Source organism: Pongo abelii, chromosome 10, assembly GCF_028885655.2.
Source record: "Pongo abelii isolate AG06213 chromosome 10, NHGRI_mPonAbe1-v2.0_pri, whole genome shotgun sequence".
In the NCBI taxonomy this organism is placed as follows: domain Eukaryota; kingdom Metazoa; phylum Chordata; class Mammalia; order Primates; family Hominidae; genus Pongo; species Pongo abelii.
In genome coordinates this window covers 111,104,279-111,123,020 of record NC_071995.2, presented here as the reverse complement: position 1 = coordinate 111,123,020, position 18,742 = coordinate 111,104,279, and the positions used below count along the sequence as shown (strand labels likewise).

General features: G+C 41.0%; 1 protein-coding gene and 1 pseudogene across 8 annotated transcripts in view; both read left to right on the top strand.

The window, feature by feature from the left end:
• Positions 1 to 18,742, top strand: part of HECTD4 (HECT domain E3 ubiquitin protein ligase 4) — a 223,083-nt gene that overhangs the window by 66,583 nt on the left and 137,758 nt on the right. For all 8 annotated transcript variants that reach the window (XR_008512136.1, XM_024256626.3, XM_054527627.2 and 5 more), the window contains exons 3-7: positions 1,872 to 1,961; positions 3,281 to 3,411; positions 6,756 to 6,864; positions 7,534 to 7,672; positions 10,179 to 10,349. Coding sequence is in view for 7 of the 8 variants with exons in the window: in XM_024256626.3 (XP_024112394.2) it covers positions 1,872 to 1,961; positions 3,281 to 3,411; positions 6,756 to 6,864; positions 7,534 to 7,672; positions 10,179 to 10,349 (640 nt within the window). In the remaining variant the exon portion in view is untranslated. The remainder of the gene's footprint in view (positions 1 to 1,871; positions 1,962 to 3,280; positions 3,412 to 6,755; positions 6,865 to 7,533; positions 7,673 to 10,178; positions 10,350 to 18,742) is intronic.
• LOC129049220 (large ribosomal subunit protein eL8-like) lies at positions 12,536 to 16,034 on the top strand (annotated as a pseudogene).

Genomic DNA, 18,742 nt, shown 5'->3' with positions numbered 1-18,742 from the left:
CAGACAGTGAGCAACAAATATAGGTAAAAGATCATTGTAGAGAGGAATATTCACTGTAGGAAAAGACAGAGAGATATTTTGATAGAGAATGACTGTGGAGGTGGGGAGCAGCATTAGCTGGAGATGCTAGGGAAGGCCTTACTGAAGAGGTGACACTTGAACTGGGCACTGGATGATGAGAAACAGCCAGTGGCAGAGAGTTCCATGTAAATGGAGTGGTGAGTGACAAAACTGACATTCTTCTTGTGCTTGGGGTATCTGAGGGGACAGCACAGTGGGCAGGGTTTCTGGAACATGACGGTAGAAGGAGAGGGGCAGGAGATGAGGTCGGCAGGGCCCAGATCACATAGGGGCTTGTGAGCCATGGAAGGACTTTACATTTTACTCTTAAAATCTGATTGAAGGCTGGGTATGGTGGCTCATGTCTATAATTTCAGCACTTTGGGAGGCTAAAGCAGGAGCATCTCTTGAGGCCAGGAGTTCGAGACCAGTCTAGGCAACATAATAAGACCCTGTCTCTCTTTTTTTTTTTTTTTTTTTTTTTTTTAAAGACATGGTCTCATTCCGTTGCCTAGGCTGGAGTGCAGTGGTGTGATCATAGCTCACTGCAACCTTGAACTCCTGGATTCAAGCAATCCTCCTGCCTCAGCCTCCCAAATTGCTGGGATTACAGGTGTGAGCCACTGCACCCAGCCAGACCCTGTCTCTTTTAAAAAAACAAATCTGATTGAATCTGGCAGGTAATAATTCCTTAGAGTTGGTTAATAGTTCTAAACTTTCTAAATGTTAAAGGTTTTGCTTCTTTATTTTAAACCTCACTATTCCCCAGGAAAGTGTCCCTGTTGGGCAGATGAAGAAGCAAAAATCCATAGGAGTTAGGTGACAGGACTGAGATTGCGCAGCTGGTGAGTGGCAGAGCCAGGTTTTAGAACCCATGTGTCCCGATTCCAACTTGTTTTTATACTCTATCTGTTGCCTCCTTGCCTTCTATTAATGCTATTCTTTTGTTTTTATTCTCTGAAACTAGAGATAGTGAAAGGGGCAATTAACAGGAAGACTCTAGGCCTACTTAGTTCTGCATTAGGTATTCCATTTCTATTGGTGTTTAGGCATATGGTACCCAGCAATTAAAGCCTTGGCTAAGAGACTAAGGCAGCAAGTCGAAGTCAGCCCATCTGATATAGGCGATCATTTAGTTCAGGAAGTGTTCTTGTGGTGATTTGTACTTGGGATGCGGCCAGGTAAGTCTTGTGCATCTTAAAAGCCCCTTCTTTTAGATCTTGCTGACCATATGACAGACTTCCCAGAGCCTTGAGTCTTGGAAACCACAAGGAATTCAGGTAGTGGTGAGCCCTGTTGCAAGTATTACAACTATGTGCAGTCAGAGGGATACAGGAGCATCTCTCAGCACAAAGCATTATTTATTTGAGTATATTCCTTTTGGTCATATTTAATATGATGGAGTTTAGTTAGCTGTTTTTTCAAATGAATGAACTTAGCAAAGATTTTAAAATCAAGCCTGGAAATACTGTTAGACTCTATGATCCTCCAGAGGGTGACTTGGTGATATAGTAACCAAGCATAATAGCCACAAGTTCTTTGCGCTTGAGCAGGGGAAAATTGTTTACTTTTCCAAATGCAAGGAGAACTTCTTCATAATTGGCATGGTGTTGTTTTCATTGTGTCTTTGTGTGTGAGCCAATGGTGATAGTTAATAATCAAGTGTATTTTTTACAACACATCATCTGACTAGCAGAAGCAGAGAGACACATTTTGGAACTTTTCCGTGTGGTTAGTTAAATTAGCATTAATGACCTAAATTATTTTACTTTAAATTTTGATGATTTACTGTTCCTTCCTTTTATTTTTAGGGGATCATTGAAAACTTTCGTCCATACAGTCCATCTGTTACAGAAACAGACAGATCTAGGGTCCCTGCCTGTAGCTGACGTGCTGTATAGGTAAGTTGTCACTTTGTATCCTTACCCTCCTTCCAAACTAGGCAGATTTGTGCCAAATGCTTCCTTTATTAAGTAGATTGCTAAACTCTTATCAATTAGTGATTCACTTTAAAATAAGTATAGACTCATATTTACCTTCTTAAGTATGAATTTTATTTTTTATCTTTCCTTTTTGGAAAGTTTTTAGAGCATGTTATTTTTCATTGTTTTTTAGTTCTATGTCTTTAAAAATGCAATAGCTGGTGGGGCATAATAACTCATGAGTGTGGTAGTGCATGCCTGTGGTCCCAGCTACTAGGGAGGCTGAAGCAGGAGGATTGTTTGAGGCTAGGAGGCAGAGGTTACAGGAAGCCGAGATCACACCACTGCACTCCAGCCTAGGTGACAGGGCGAGACTCTGTTTCAAAAAATAAAAATGCAATAGCTTATAATGAATTCTGATGTAAATTTTGAGATGATAATATATTAAGGTATAGTGAAGAAAGTGAAAATCATTCATAATCTCATTACCCAAGATAACTACTCCTAACATTTTGGTACATATGCTTCCTAATTCATAACTCACTCTGTCTCTCTCTCACACACAAAAATACACATAAAATAGTATATTTTACACACACATATAATTTTTATAAACACAGCTCTGTAATTTTTTAATTTAAAAATATTGTAGCCGGGCGTGATGGCTCATGCGTGTAATCCCAGCACTTTGGGAGGCCAAGGCAGGAGGATCACTTGAGGTCAGGAGTTCAAAACCAGCCTGCCAACATGGCAAAACTCCATCTCTACTAAAAATACAAAAAAGTTAGCCGGGCGTGGTGGTGGGCCCCTGTAGTCCCAGCTGCTTGGGAGGCTGAGGCAGGAGAATGGCATGAACCTGGGAGGTGGAGCTTGCAGTGAACCGAGATCACGCCACTGCACTCCAGCCTGAGTGACAGAGCGAGACTCTGTCTCAAAAAAAAAAAACAAAAATAAACAAACAAAAAAATTAGCCAGGCATTGTGGCAGGTGCCTGTGGTCCCATCTACTCGGGAGGCTGAGGCAGGAGAATCGCTTGAACTCAGGAGGCAGAGGTTGCAGTCAGCTGAGATTGCACCACTGCACTCCAGCCTGGGTGACAGAGCGAGACTCTGTCTAAAAAAAGGAAAAATAAATAAAAAATAAAAATACTATGAATGTCTTTTTTGAATAATATTTGTATAAAATATTATACATCTTAGTTTTAAAATTTTGGTTTCTACTCTTTGGGGTAGCAGGTATACTTCTTGCTGAAATGGATTGTCTCAGTGTCTTTGTGATTTTCTTTCTCCCCCATATAGGCTGTTGCTTTTGGAAGGGGGGCCTGGATCTCCCTCCTGTTTGCTTGGGGGCAAACACATAGTATCATGGGGTTATGAAGACATGTTGCCTGCGCCGGATAGCAACACTGGCTCCAGTTCTGAAAATAAAGGTAATGTAAAAGTTTTTGTCCTGTGATTAATAGTAAGATGTAAATAAAGAGGTTTTAGATCACTGTAGCAAATGATTTGGCTGTAACTCTGTGTGTTCCTTTTAATTAAGAGCTCCAGATTTCTATTCAGTGTGTTCATTGTCTGCTTTATCAGTAAACGTATAAAAGCTGATACTGGTGAGGTAAGAAAATGGATAGGTTTTATTATCACAAGGAAAAGATATCATCCATACAGTCTTGCCAAGGAGCCATGAATTACTTAAATTGGCTGCTGGATGTTTGAGTTTGGGTATGATAGCCTTAAGTTGAATTTTTTTGTCTGCTAATAGAATATCAGGACTTACTGCTTGATAATATTTCCTTTAGTAATTTATTGTGTGTGTGTTAATGAGCTCTCCTGTCCTAAAAGCAAAAAATGAAGAGGTTCAAGAGAGCATGAATTGTTAACATCTACTTTAAACAAATAAGCTAGGTTAAAATGTTTTTACAGAGCTTTACAGTATTACATGTCAGTTTCTTACATTATCTCAACAAAAATGGCAGAAGCTCTCTTAACTGACTTGCCAGATGGGATAGACCTCTCCATTCACTCAGTAAAATGTCTAGGCTGCTGCCCTGCCGTGGCCCACTGAACCCACAGGGCTGGTCAGCTCTGCTCCCACCAGCGGAGTTGCAGGCTTGCCAAGAGGCAGGCTTGCTCCCAAACCAGTTTGTTAATTGTAACTGGTACTTATTATTGTGATTTTATCATTAAATCTTACATAACTGATGAAATAGGAATTAAAAAAACCCAGGAAATAGTTGCCATTAAGAAGTTGAATGTTTTAGAAAAACTCCACGAAGTGAGTCTCTAAGAAACTGGTGTTCATCAGGTGTGGGATTGAGAGTCTGTTCCTCCCTCCCTTTCATTTCCCACCTTCCATGGGGCGGCCTTCCTGGGCAACCCCACCAGCACGGAGGAGAATCTAAGTGGCAGGCCCCCTCGCATCTCTCAGCCCAGGGCTTGTACCTTTCCATGGTCTACCATTTCTTCTAAACAGGCATGAGAGTGTGTGGAGAAGACGAGGCAAGGCTTTTAAATATGATTTATTTCCTTCACTAACTCAACCAGAGTCAACAGGAGTGGGAGAATGCCTGCAGTACCCAAGAAGTTCTCAGACATTATCGGCTCCGTCTTACTTCTTAATACAGAACTAAAACTTCTTTCTTGATTCTCTCCTTTTAAAAAACTCCATTTGGTATCTCCCTTGGGGTAGTTTCTCACTGAGGAGGATGGCATTAAGCTGATCTGTTTGCTTTCATTTTCCTGAACCTTTGGTTTTGCATCTAGGGAGAGGATGGTTTTCTTTTTTTCTCTCTCTCTTTTTTTCTTTTTCTTCTTTCTTTTTTTTTTTTTTTTTTTTGAGATGGGGTCTCGCTGTGTTGCCCAAGTTGGAGTGCAGTGGTACAATCACAACTGCAGCCTCGACCTCCCAGGCTCAAGCAATCCTTCCACCGTAGCCTCCTGAGTAGCTGGGACCACAGGCATGCACTAACATGCCTGGATAATTACTTTATTTATTTATTTATTTATTTATTTATTTATGTAGAGACGGGGATCTCGCTTTGTTGCCCAAGCTGGTCTTTAACTCCTAGGCTCAAGCCATCCTCCCACCACCTCAGCTTCCCAAAGTGCCAGGATGAGCCATGGCGCCTGGCCTGTTTTTCTTATAATAGTTTTTAGACTAATTTATGTAATTTTTTTTTTTTTTTGAGATGGAGCTTCACTCTTGTCGCCTAGGCTACAGTGCAATGGCGCCATCTTGGCTCACTGCAACCTCTGCCTCCCAGGTTCAAGCAATTCTGCCTCAGCCTCCCTAGTAGCTGGGATTACAAGTGCCCACCACCATGCCCGGCTAATTTTTGTATTTTTAGTAGAGATGGGGTTTCGCCATGTTGGCCAGGCTGGTCTTGAACTCCTGACCTCAGGTGATCTGCCCGCCTCGGCCTCCCAAAGTGTTGGGATTACAGGCATGAACCACCGTGCCCAGCCACAGTGTAACTTTTAATATTGAAACATTCCACATTTGACTGAAGTTGAGAGAATACTCTAATAAGACCTGTGTACTCATCACTCAGCTTCAACAAGTATCCACTCCTGGCTAATCTTGTTTTGTTTGTCCTTTTCACTTCTGCCCCTCGACAGAGCCATACCCAGAAGGCCTTGGGCCTTAATCTAAAGATTGATGAATAAATGTAATCTATAAGTTTTAAATTAAAATGTTTAAGGTGTGAAATTAATGTTTTAAAAATGGTTACCCACTTTAACAAATTTTTTTATTGAGGAACCAATAGGTACAGGTCCCAGTTGTCTCAGATTAGTAGACTGAATGTTTAAGCTAACAGCACTTTTGGTACTAATTTGATGGTGTGACATTGCATTTCCTCCAGCTAATATGGCATGCTTCGGGTGGAAAGACTCCACTTAAACATAGTGGAGCAGAATGATTATGAAAATAAACACTGAAAGTTTTATCCATAAGCTCTATTTTAAGGCAAATTCTTTGGAATTTGAGTTACTAAACCAATTACTATCATATAGAGAGATACTCTTTTAGATCGAGGAAGACAGAGCTAAGGGGAAACATATTGCTGTTTTAAAATAGAAAAGATATTAAACTTTTGTGCTGTGTCCCTCCAGAGACTAAAATTAGGATCTCTGAATGGAAAATCTACAGAGGCAGATTTTAGTTTAATGTATATCATTAGTATATTAACACAATTTCATTTGCCACTTATGGAATACTGGCTTTGCATCAGAGAGCAGTATAGATGTATTTACCTCTATTATCTCATCTGGCCATCCCTGTAACCCTTGAGGTACATATTATTATCCTCATCTTACAGATGAAGAAACTGACGTTCAAAGAGGTTCAGGGTCACTTACTGATCTCATAAGAGCTCATGCCTCTCTTACTATGCAATTACTAATAAAAGTGTTGTACTATATTCTTAGTCATTTCAAATTAGAATTATGATTAGTCATTTCAAATTAGAATTAGGAATGACTTGACTCAGTACAAGCTTTTCAAAAAAAAAGAAAGAAAAACATTTGGTGGGCTAAACCTCCTTCCCCTGCTGGTAACTGTCTGACCTTATCTTGGTCTCTGGTCCACATGGCATTTTGGATGTTTGATTTGGGGGTTCAAGCCATCTTCCCTGAAAGTCACATTGAAGCTCTTATTTTAGAAGTGAGAAGTAATCTTTCACTCAACCTCCTAATGGCTTTTTCATTAGAAAAAGCATGTTTATAATTTCAATAGAAAAAATATATATATAATTTACCTGTGAAAAAACGATTTCAGATGCTGACTTGGGACGCTGTCTCACGGCAGACGGTCTTTACCTGTATACTACTAACTCAGTTGGAAGAGGAGTAAGCAAATTGGGGTCTGGATTACATGGTACTCTCAGGTCAGTTGCATGGAACTTCCTGAATGATTGGGCTAGAACATTTTCCTCCTTACATAAATCTCTGAAGAAGACACTGGGGGTAGATTCCAACTCCCCATAGACTAGTAACTAAATAACAAGTCTGAACTAATTCAAATAATTCCAATCTTCTCTTATTGCCACCTTTCCCCATCTTGTTCTGTTAATGTATTTTAGCCTTGTTTTGGCCCAGAAGAGTTTGGTAGCCCCCAAGATCATTGTTTCCAGCCAGAAAGTCCTCTGTGATCAGTATTTTTGTAACAATATCAGTGACTCCTCCATGTTGATAAGTGGACATTTTTCTACTTAAGTCTCTTTGAACTTGGGTTTGACATTGGATTAACAAGTGATTTTCAGTCGGGATATAAGATCTATAAACTGCTGCCAAAAGAAACTACAGTTTGAGAGTCTTGTATACATTTAGATCTTTTCCCCCAACTTTTTCTCCCCTCTAAGTTATTGCGGAAAGTCAATATTTGCTATAGTTTGGCAGTACTGAAGTTAATGTAATACATTCACTTTCCTTCAGATGTTTTACATACTTACTCATTTTTAAAAATTAGGTCGAAAATGTTGTTTGTGTCTGTTGTAGCTTGTGTGGGGTTTCTGACGTAGCCAGGTGATTCAGCCTGTCCTCCGTTCATTCCACAGAGGTTTTGTGTACTGCCGGAACGAGGAGTTGGAACCAGGATGGGTGGCTTTTGGCAGCGGCAGTCTTCTCCACCGGCCTGTCTCTTTCGATAATAAACCTCACTCCCTTTTCCAGGTCATTGACCAGAACACCCTTCAGGTAAACAGAAAAACAAGGCATTTTTAAAACATATTTTAGAGGCAATAAAGAAAGTTCCTGATATCATCAGAAGTAATAATAATACAGTTGATATATTTTCCTCCCAGAGTGGCATCCTTTTAATTGTTATAGTTTGGGCATTCTGTTTTTTATTTAATGTCTTAGACTTTTCCCATATGAACTGAGTGAATGTGTTCTCTAAGTTTCTGCAGCCTACAACAAACTTTTTTTTATAATTAAGAAAAAATTCTAGGCAGTCAAAGATGGTATAAATACTAGCTGGTTTTTTTTGTTGTTTTTTTTTTTTCTTTTTTTGAACCAGATCTATTTTGGGAAGGCATCATTTCCTTATTCAATTTGTTCTAAACAGCCTCTCTGTGGGAAAGGGAGCTTTGAAATGAGTGTAGAGTAAAATCATTGTGTGCTAGGGATTGAGAGCTTGGCTTTAGTGCTCTCGTAAGCACTCTGCCACAGCACTTGCTATATTACACTGCAGTTACCTGCTTTTCTGTCTGACTTCACTGACCATGCACATCTTTAGGTATGGACCCTGTCCTACTCATCTGTGTATCCTTAGAACGTAACACACTGCCAGACATTTGACTGATAATAACAACAATGATGGTAACTACCATTCCTCAGTATCTCCTATGTGCTAGGCCCTGGCCTAAGCAATTAACATACACTTCCTCTTCCTACCTGTGAGGCATTACTATGTAGGTTTATCTTACAGATAAGGAAACTGAGGCTAGGCACCTAGTAAGCATTCAGTAAGTGTTTATTGTTGAGTGTAAGAATACAGCTCAGAGTGGTTAAGTAACTTGCCTAAGGTCATACAGCCAATAGTAGCAGCAGCAGAACTTGAACCTTTGGTTCTGTGCCCAGGAGTTTGAACTCTTTACACTGCAACTTTTTGCCTTTCAAACAAAGTTGGATTAAATGATTAGAGTTGGCATCTGTGGAGTGAGTGCTCTGAGAGTAGTCACATCTAGAAATTAAGTGTAATGTTACATTTCTTCTTGTTTGTCACTCAACTGCCTGTCCTAGAGAACAGGGACTGAATCTTGTTCACCACTGTCATCTCCAGAGCACATAGTAGGTGCTCAATAATTGTTGGATGAATAAAATGAACAAATTAACAAATAGATGCCCAATTAACCTAATTTCTTGTCACAAGTGCAGACAGATGAGAATGTCTCATACTTATTTGAAATAGAAGTTATAGGACTGGTAGTTAAACAGATGTTAAATCTCAAAACATGATTTACATTTGAAATAATGCCGGGTTCCTCAGTGTTGTTGCAGAAACTTTGACACTGTCCAAGAAAACAGGGCTGTAGGTCACAAACTAGATATGTGCATTGCAATGGAGCACTTTGGGGATAGCACAGGCCAATTAGAAGCTGTCAACTTTCTAGTCTTCCTGGCACTGTAGGTTCAAAGTATGGTTACATCAACTAAATGAGTTTTTACTTTTGAGCTAGACAAAACAGGTCTGGAAAAAAGTTCATGTGAAATCACTTGAGGGGTCAGAGATTGCCTTGGGAAAACTAGTTCCCCCTCCCAAAGTAATGGGGAATTGAACATTGTTCTTACTGTTCTCTGAAGGCATCTGACTTTCTCTAATTATTTTTATTTTGAGTTTCTCAGCTCTTCTATTTCTGGGTTTTTTTTTTAAACCTAGCCAGCAGGTTTTTGTGGTTCTAATGTTCAGTCATTTTAAGTGCTTGTCTTTGGCAGTAAAAATTAGTATGTAGCTACATATTTAATGTGAAATGTTGCAAAGCTTATTCATTATGCTGAAACAGAAGGATGTTTAGTATTAAAAACACATGCCTTCATGTTTAATATACAGAATTGGTGTTTGTCTTTTCCTCCTGATGGACTTGGTGAATTTCAGTAAGCCCTCATATGCTAAGTTAGGATCTGTCATGGGCCTTTATATTTTTTACTTTGTTTCTCCTTCTCCCTCTTCTCAGCTTTTCCTCTTGGCTTCTTTTGCTGTCTCTTTTTTCCTTCTTTTCATATTCATTAAATAACTTTGAGTTAGGCTTTCCATTAGGTACTGGAGATATAGAGGTGAATAAGACACAGTTCTTGTCCTTTAAATAAAATTATCATAAATTCATTTACTAAAGAAATTTCAGAAAGTGCTGCTTCTATAAAACTTTGTTTTTAATAAGTGTTAGATACAACACATATGCATAACAGATTCAAAGTGTTTAGTAAATACTTCTTCCTATTAAAAAGTAATTTGAATTAATCCCAAGAACCTTTTCATCTGTTGCATGGCTGTTCATATTTATTCTATTGCCCATTGTATGAACTTTTATATTTTTGCCATGTAATTTGTGTATATTATTACTAGAGATAAATATCCGTTTTATTTTGACCAGAAAGCCTAGTGAATTCTCATCTTGGACATAATGGCATTAATGATGAGCTGATAGGATTAATCAGAATTTATATGTGGCTCTAATGGAGATTTCCTCCCTTTCATGCCCAGGTGTGCCAAGTGGTGCCAATGCCAGTCAATCACCTCCCCATTGGCAGCACCATGAGCACTGTGCACCTGTCTTCAGATGGCACTTACTTCTATTGGATCTGGTCTCCTGCCAGCCTGAATGAGAAAACACCAAAGGGACATTCTGTCTTCATGGACATTTTTGAACTTGTGGTAAGTTTAAACTTTCTTGCTTGTGTCTTTGCAGAAACATTTCTGTTTGCTTTCTTTTTATATTGGTGTGCAAAGGGCCTAAGAACCTTGCAGCATATATAGTGTGTTCAGTGTTTCCTTAAAATTGATTTTTCTCTTAGATGTCTTTGAAGGTTTCTTTGTTTGGAGTCGTATGACAATAAGTAGAGCCAAGCTTTCTGAAGGTTAATCTGATGACTGGAGATAATATTATTTAATGTGTAGACAGCAGGGTTTTTAAGTAGAAATGCTTACGGGCTGTTGGAAATGTGGGGCAACATTACAGTAGCAAGAATGGGTCTACAGATAGAAATTGGGAGTCTCTGAGAGAGATAACAACATTGTGACACGTCATTTACCTTTAGATATTAGCCAAATGCTCACTGAGAGCCAAGTGTGTTCTGTCTAGGTGGTGGGAGTACAGAGATGGGCAGGGTGGGCAGCGTTCTTGCCCAAATGTGATGAGTATTCAGGCCCCAGAGTTGGGTGGATTGATAGTGATGGAGAGACATAAACATTAACCATAAACAAGTGAGCAAATAAGTGCACAAGATAATCGTAGTTAGTGAGGGAAAAGTAGTCATATACCAGATGAAGAGGCTGGGGAGTAGGTGAGGGAAGAACATTCCAGAAAGAGGATACCACACGTGCAAAGTGTCTGTGGCAGGAGGCAGCATGTTTTAGGGAGAAAAAGTGGGCCAGAGTGGCTGGAATGCAGAGAGAGGAGGAGGGCTTGGGGTAAGAAGCAGCTGGGAGCCACAGCACTTTAGATCCACACCGTCCTGCACAGTGGCCGCTAGCCATATGTTGCTATTTAAATTTCACTTGAAATTTAATAAAATTAAAACTGGAGTTGCATAGCTCTAGTGGCCACAGTTCAAGTGCTCAGTAGCCGTATGGCTAGTGGCTTCTTCATTGAACAGCAAATATATAGAACATTTCCATCATGAAGAATGTTCTATTGGACAGAGCCGGTCTAGGTAGTATTTGTAGAGACTTATAAAAGAACAAATTGCCCCAAGCCAGGTCTGTGACAAAACCTGTTTTCATTACGTAATTTACAGTCTCCTTCTGGGAAGAAATTAGCATTCCCGTAAAACAAAACAAAACAAAACAAAACAAAAAACACCGAAGCAATTTTCTAATAAATTTTAACAGGATTAAAACATGTTCTGGGAAACCAGTCATCCAACCCAGCAGCGGACTGTCAGTCAGGAGTCTCATAACCTTTAACTGTGCATGTTATTTTTCTATTGAATCTCACAGTGTCCTCTAACCATTATCTTATAAAATGTCCCTGCCACAGTGAATCTTTGAATTGGTCTGCTAGAGATTGAACATGTGTTCATAATCGTCAGAAAAGCTTTTTTTTTTAAATTAGTTTTTAAAGAGACTTACCAGCTGTTTAAGGAATTTTCATTTAGGTCTTGGCTGAGCACAGTGGCTCATGCCTGTAATCCCAGTGCTTGGAAGGCTGAGATGGGAGGATCTCTTGAGCCCAGGAGTTTTAAAAATGGAGCTGGAACTTAAAGTGGCAATGTTTGTCTGAAATGACAGTGCTCCTGCTCTGTCAGAGACCAGCCTGGGCAACATAGCGAGACCCCGTCTCTGCAAAAAAATACAAAAATTAGCTGGGTGTTGTGGCATGTGCCTGTAGTCCCAGCAACTAAGGAGTCTGAGCAGTAGGATCACTTCAGCCTGGGAGGTCGACCAGAAGGTTGATCGGGGTGGCAGTGAGCCCTGATTGTACTGGTGTACTCCAGCCTGAGTGACAGAGACAGACCCTGTCTCAAAAAAAAAAAAAAATTTTGGTCTTTAGCCTAAGAATAATGGGAACATTGAAGAATTCCCTGATTCTCTGATATGCTTTTGTTAAATTAAAAGAAAAAATTGTATCAAAAAAATCCACACACTTTTTTTTTTTTGGATACAGGCTCATAATGAAAAACAGGAGACCCTTGCCCCACTCCTCCAATCCCAGCATGCTCTTCAGGCAGTCATATTCTTCTGGTGGTGACCTTCATATCCCTAAGTAAAATGCTTATATTGCTGTTTCTTGATTTATGAATGCCAGATATAAACAAAGTTGATTTTTCTTTCTTTTTTGCTGTGATAGATGAGGGTTTGTCTCAATTCTCCCTCTTTTCTTTTTATCCTTCCTTTTTTTTTTTTTTGAGAGAGAAAGAGAGGGTCTCGCTTTGTTACCCAGGCTGGAATGCAATGGCACAGTCATGGCCCATTGCGGCCTCAACCTCCTGTGCTCAGGTGATCCTCCCACCTCAGCCTCCCAAGTAGCTGGGACTTAGGCGTGCATGACCACACCCAGCTAATTTTTGTGTTTTTTTGTAGAGACAGCATTTCACCCATGTTGCTTGGGCTGGCTTCAAACTCCTGAACTCAAGTGATCAGCATGCCTCGGCCTCCCAAAGTGCTAGGATAACAGGCCTGAGCCACCACACCTGGCCTCCCTCTTTCTTTTCTGATTCCGCCTAGCATATTGATTTCCTTTGTTTTAGTTTTTCTTTTAGTTATCTTTGTAATTTACAGTTAAACCTTTATTTCTTCTTTATGAACTCTAGGCAGTATCTCTTATCCCCCTACTTTAGAAGATAAGATGGAGAGTGTAGTGTCCTTTCTCATACTTCTGTGTGGAGAAAGCCAAGTATACATTTAGGGGAATACCCAGAGGAAGAGAGATGACTCACCCCACCAGCCTTAGAGAATCTTAGCAACTGGGACATCAGATGTGGTGCAGAGCCATTGTGAGACAAGGTAGTAGACTGTGAGTTTACATAAGGGCCTGCAGGCCCCCTTCCTGTTCACACATTTGCATTCAGATGCTGGCTGTCCAGGCCCAAGACTTAGTTATTTTCTGAAGAAACTGAATGACCCTGGAAAAAAGACCTCTCATACTGAAGTTGGGGTCATCTAGGAAAAAGACTTGCCTCCCTGGTGAATCACCCACAAGTGATGTCTTCCAGCAAGCAAGACTCAACCCTGTCCACAGAATTCCTGATTAGTGCTGAACTGTTAAAAAAAGAGCAGACAAAATAAAAACCCAAACAAACAAAATTCCAAACTTTGGAGAGGTATGTGTGTGGAGGGGAGGCAAATGGGTTAAAAAAAATAGTGCTAATGATCGAAGCCAGGGGTTGAGCACATAGGAAGCTCATTGTTCTATTCTTTTTTCTTTTGTGTATGTTGAAAATTTTCCCTAATAAAAAGTTTTAAAATTAAACAAAAAGAGCAGACTACCAAGGATCACTAGAAAAGTGAGGAAAGCTTCTAATATGAAGATTAAAAATGAGAAAAAGTTAAAAAACAGCCAACTGGCCTCCTACTGCCCAAGATGCTGAAAGGAAAGAAGGTCAAGGGGAAGAAGGTGGCTCCAGCCCCTGCTGTTGTGAAGAAGCAGGAGGCCAAGAAAGTGGTGAATTCCCTATTTGAGAAAAGGCCTAAGAATTTTGGTATTGGACAGGACATCCAGCCCAAAAGAGACCTCACCTACTTTGTGAAATGGCCCGCTATGTCAGGTTGCAGCGGCAGAGAGCCATCCTCTATAAGCGGCTGAAAGTGCCTCCTGCGAGAAACCAGTTCATCCAGGCCCTGAACTGCCAAACAGTTACTCAACTGCCTAAGCTGGCCCACAAATACAGACCAGAGACAAAGCAAGAGAAGAAGCAGGGGCTGTTGGCCCAGGCTGAGAAGAAAGCTGCTGGCAAAGGGGACGTCCCCACTAAGAGACCACCTGCCCTTCGAGCAGGAGTTAACACCATCACCACCTTGGTGGAGAACAAGAAAGCTCGGCTGGTGGTGATTGCACACGACGTGGATTCCATTGAGCTGGTTGTCTTCTTGCCTGCCCTGTGTTGTAAAATGGGGGTCCCTTACTGCATTATCAAGGGGAAGGCAAGACTGGGCCGTCTAGTCCACAGGGAGACCTGCACCACTGTCACCTTCACACAGGTGAACTTGGAAGACAAAGGCGCTTTGGCTAAGCTGGTGGAAGCTATCAGGACCAATGACAATGACAGATACGATGAGATCTGCTGTCACTGGGGAGGCAATATCTTGGGTCCCAAGTCTGTGGCTTGCATTGCCAAGCTCGAAAAGGCAAAGGCTAAAGAACTTGCCACTAAACTGGGTTAAATGTATACTGTTGAGTTTTCTGTACATAAAAATAATGAAAATAATACAAATTTTCCTTAAAAAAAAAAAACAGCTAGCTGAAGAAATAGAGTAAAACTTCACATAAGCACTAACTGCTCTGTGAGATATGTGAGGATATTGCATTCATATTATAAAACAGGACAGGATGCCTCAAAAAGGAATTATCAGGGAAAGAGAAAATTAAAACTATGATTATCCAAATTTGAAAATTAGTAAAAGAGTTAAGAAATATTTCAGAAAGGACAAGTAGATAAAGAACAGTAAATGTGAGGGAAAAGATAAAAGATGTGGTGGAGCCATCCATCTAAAATCTTGCTAATAGGAGTTCCAAAAAGAGAACAGAAAATAAAGAGGATGACATGATCAAGAAATAATACAGGCGGAGGTCTGGGTGCAGTGACTCATGCCTGTAATCCCAACACTTTGGGAGGCTGAGGTGGGCAGATCATTAGGTCAGGAGTTCGAGACCAGCCTGGCCAACGTGGTGAAACCCTGTCCCTACTAAAAATACAAAAATTAGCTGGGCATGGTGGTGGGCACCTGTAAAGCCCAGCTACTAGGGAGGCTGAGGCAGGAGAATCATTTGAACCTGGTAGGCTCCACCAAGGCGGAGCTGAGATCGCACCATTGCACTCCAGCCTGGGCAACAGGGCAAGACTCCATCTCAAAAAAAAGAAATACGACCGGGCGCGGTGGCTCATGCCTGTAATCCCAGCACTTTGGGAGGCCGAGGTGGGTGGATCACAAGGTCAGGAGTTCGAGACCAGCCTGGCCAAGATGGTGAAACCCCATCTCTACTAAAAATAAAAAAAATTAGCTGGGCATGATGGCAGGCACCTGTAGTCCCAGCTACTCAGGAGGCTGAGGCAGGAGAATTCCTTGAACCTGGGAGGCGGAGGTTGCAGTGAGCGGAGATCGTGCCACTGCACTCTAGCCTGGGCAACACAGCGAGGCTCCATCTCAAAAAAAAAAAAAAAAAAGAAGTAATACAGGCTGGGTGCAGTAGTTCATGCCTATAATGTTAGTAGGGCCAAGAAGTTCAAGACCAGCCTGAGCAACATAGTGGGATGCCACCTCTACAAAATTTTTTTTTAGATTATGCAGGCATGATGGCACACTCCTGTAGTATTAGCTACTCGGGAGGCTGAGGCAGGAGGATTGCTTGAGCCCTGGAGGTCAAGACTGCAGTGAGCTGTGATTGCACCACTGCATTCCAGCCTGAGTGACAGAGTGAGAACCTGTCTCAGAAAGAAAAAAGAAACAGTACAGGAAAGACTTCAGACTGAAGGACGTTGGTATCTGGATTAAAAGGTATCTGACATAGTGAATGCAAAATGCACACACCATCATGAAATTTCAGATTACCAAGGATAAAAGAGGAGTCTAAAGCTTCCAGAAATGTAAAAAAAGAAAACATACAAATGTTGAGCAATTAGAAAAGCACCAGGCTATCCAATAGCATTCCTGGATGTGAAAACGGAGCAGTACTTTCAGAATTCTGAGGGAAATTGTTTTTGTTTCTTTCTTTTTCTGTTTTTTTTTTTTTGAGATGGAATCTTCCTCTGTCACTCAGGCTGGAGTGGAGTGGCAGGATCTCGGCTCACTGCAACCTCCACCTCCCAGGCTGAAGCGATTTTCCTGCTTCAGCTTCCCTGGTAGCTGGGACTACAGGCCATCATGCCCAGCTAATTTTTGTATTTTTAGCAGAGATGGGGTTTCACCATGTTGGCCAGCCTTGTCTCAAACTCCTGACCTCAAGTGATCTACTCCCTTGGCCTCCCAAAGTGCTGGACTTATAGGCGTGAGCCACTGTGCCTGGCCTTGGGTCTTCCTTTTTAATAGTTCAGCGTCCCCTGCCTCCTGCCAGAAATTGTTTTTCAACCTAGAAGTACATATTCAACCAAATTGTCAATCAACTGTGAAGACAACATAAAGATATATTTAGACGTATAGTTATATAATCAAAAGCTGATACCTGCCTTGGAGGAAATAGAACAATTAAAAAACAGTCCCTGCCTGTGGCATGAAATAAAAAGTTGGGGAGGAAGGAACCTGCTCTACATTAAAAGAACAACTTCTGAATAATATTCAGAGTCTGAATAAAACAAACCAATTAAAAAAAATCTTTTTGGAGATAATTTGAATATGAAAGTATTAGGAATATTAGATGAAACCAAGGGGCTTAGTCTTAGTTTACTTTGTTCGTTTTTTGAGACAGAGTCTCTCTGTCACCCAGCCTGGAGTACGGTGGCTAGATCTCGGCTCACTGCAGCCTCAGACTCCTGGGCTCAAGTGAACCTCCCACCTCAGCCTCCCAAGTAGCTGGGGCCACAGGCACGTGCCACTATGCCTGGCTAATTTTGGTATTTTTTGTAGAGACGGGGGTGGGAGGTTTCTCCATGTTGTCCAGGCTGGTCTTGAACTCTGGGCTCATTGGATCCTCCTGCCTCAGTCTCCCAAAGTGTTGGGATTACAGATGTGAGGTCCCCGCATCTAAACTTAGTCTAATTTTTAAGTATGATGGTGAAATATATAAGAAAATGTCCTTATTTTTAAAGATGCTTAGTGAAGTATTCAGAATATTCAGAAATGGAATTGCGTGATGTCTGGGATTCACCTTAAAATAGTTGAGCAGAAAAGAAAAAATAGGAGGATAGGTTAAACAGGTGTGGCAATAGTTGAATCTGAATCATGGGTACATGTAGGCTCATTGTACTATTCTCTTTTTTGCATATGTTTGAAATTTTTCATCATTGAAAAACTTTTTAAGTGTCACTCAGCCACTAATTTAGTAACTTTCCTTAAACGCTAACTTGGGAAGCTAAACATAGATATCTGGCTTACTGCCTATGGTACTTTCACAGAATGGAACACTGTGAAATATATACGGCAGCCGGGCATGGTAGCTCATGCCTGTAACCCCAGCACTTTGTTGGTTTTTTTTTTGAGATGGAGTCTCACTCTGTCACCCAGGCTGGAGTGCAGTGGTGTGATCTTGGCTGACTGCAACCTACACCTCCCAGGTTCAAGTGATTCTCCCGCCTCAGCCTCCAGAGTAGCTGAGATTACAGGCGCCTGCCACCACACTGGCTAATTTTTGTATTTTTAGTAGAGACAGAGTTTCACCATGTTGGCCAGGCTGGTCTTGATCTCCTGACCTCAGGTGATCCACCCGGCTTGACCTCCCAAAGTGCTGGGATTACAGGAGTAACCTACCACGCCTGGCCAATCCAAGCACTTTGGGAGGCTTGAGGCAGGAGGATCGCTTGAGTCTGGAATTTTGAGACCAGCCTGGGCAACATGCAACATAGTGAGACCCCATCTCTACAAAAAAAGAAAAAAAATTAATATAATTTTTTAAAAATTAAAAGAAGTGCGAGGCAGATCTACCTAGAATGAAGTAGATTAATTTCCATGTTTAGTACAGAAAGCTAGGCTCAGAACACTGTCTGTATTCACTACCTGCTGTGTAATAAAAGGGGCTAGGGGACAGAATTTTTCTGCAATTGTCTTTCTTCTGTGTTAACAACTTTTCCTCTCTCAGTTGATTGTCCACCACAGCATACAGATACGTTAGAGTATATCCCATCTTGAAAAAACAAAACCAACTCTCCTGATTCATGCCCACCTCAAGGCACTCTATTTTTTTGGCTCCCCATTATAGTGAAACTCTTGAAAGCATTTATTTTCATTGTCTTTGCCTCCTCTCCTTCCATTTTCTCTTGAACCCATCGCTCTTGATGTATCCTCATCATGCCACCAAACAGTTCTTCCGAAGTTCACCAGTGGCTCCCACATTGCTGAATTCAGTGGTCCACTATTATTTGACATGGTTGATCACTTTGGCTGTGGACACTCCATGATACTTCTACTTGCTGATTGTTCCTTCTGAGTCTTATCTGTAGGACCTCTTCTCTCTGCTGTGTCTGCTTCTGTCAACTGTCTTAACTTCTTAGTTTATCTCCTTTTGTTTTGTGGCCTCAAACACCTGTATATGTTGATGATGCTCAAATTTTCTTCTCAGCCAAAACCTGTTACCAAAACTCTAGGTGCATATTGATGTGGCTGTTTGCTTGTATGTGCACAGAATATTAGACTTCTCCAGTTGGAAATCTGATGGTCACCTCAAGCTAAATATGCCTCCAGCTAAACTCCTGAGGTTAGCTCAGATTTGCTCCTTCCAAAATCTTTACCATTTCAGATAA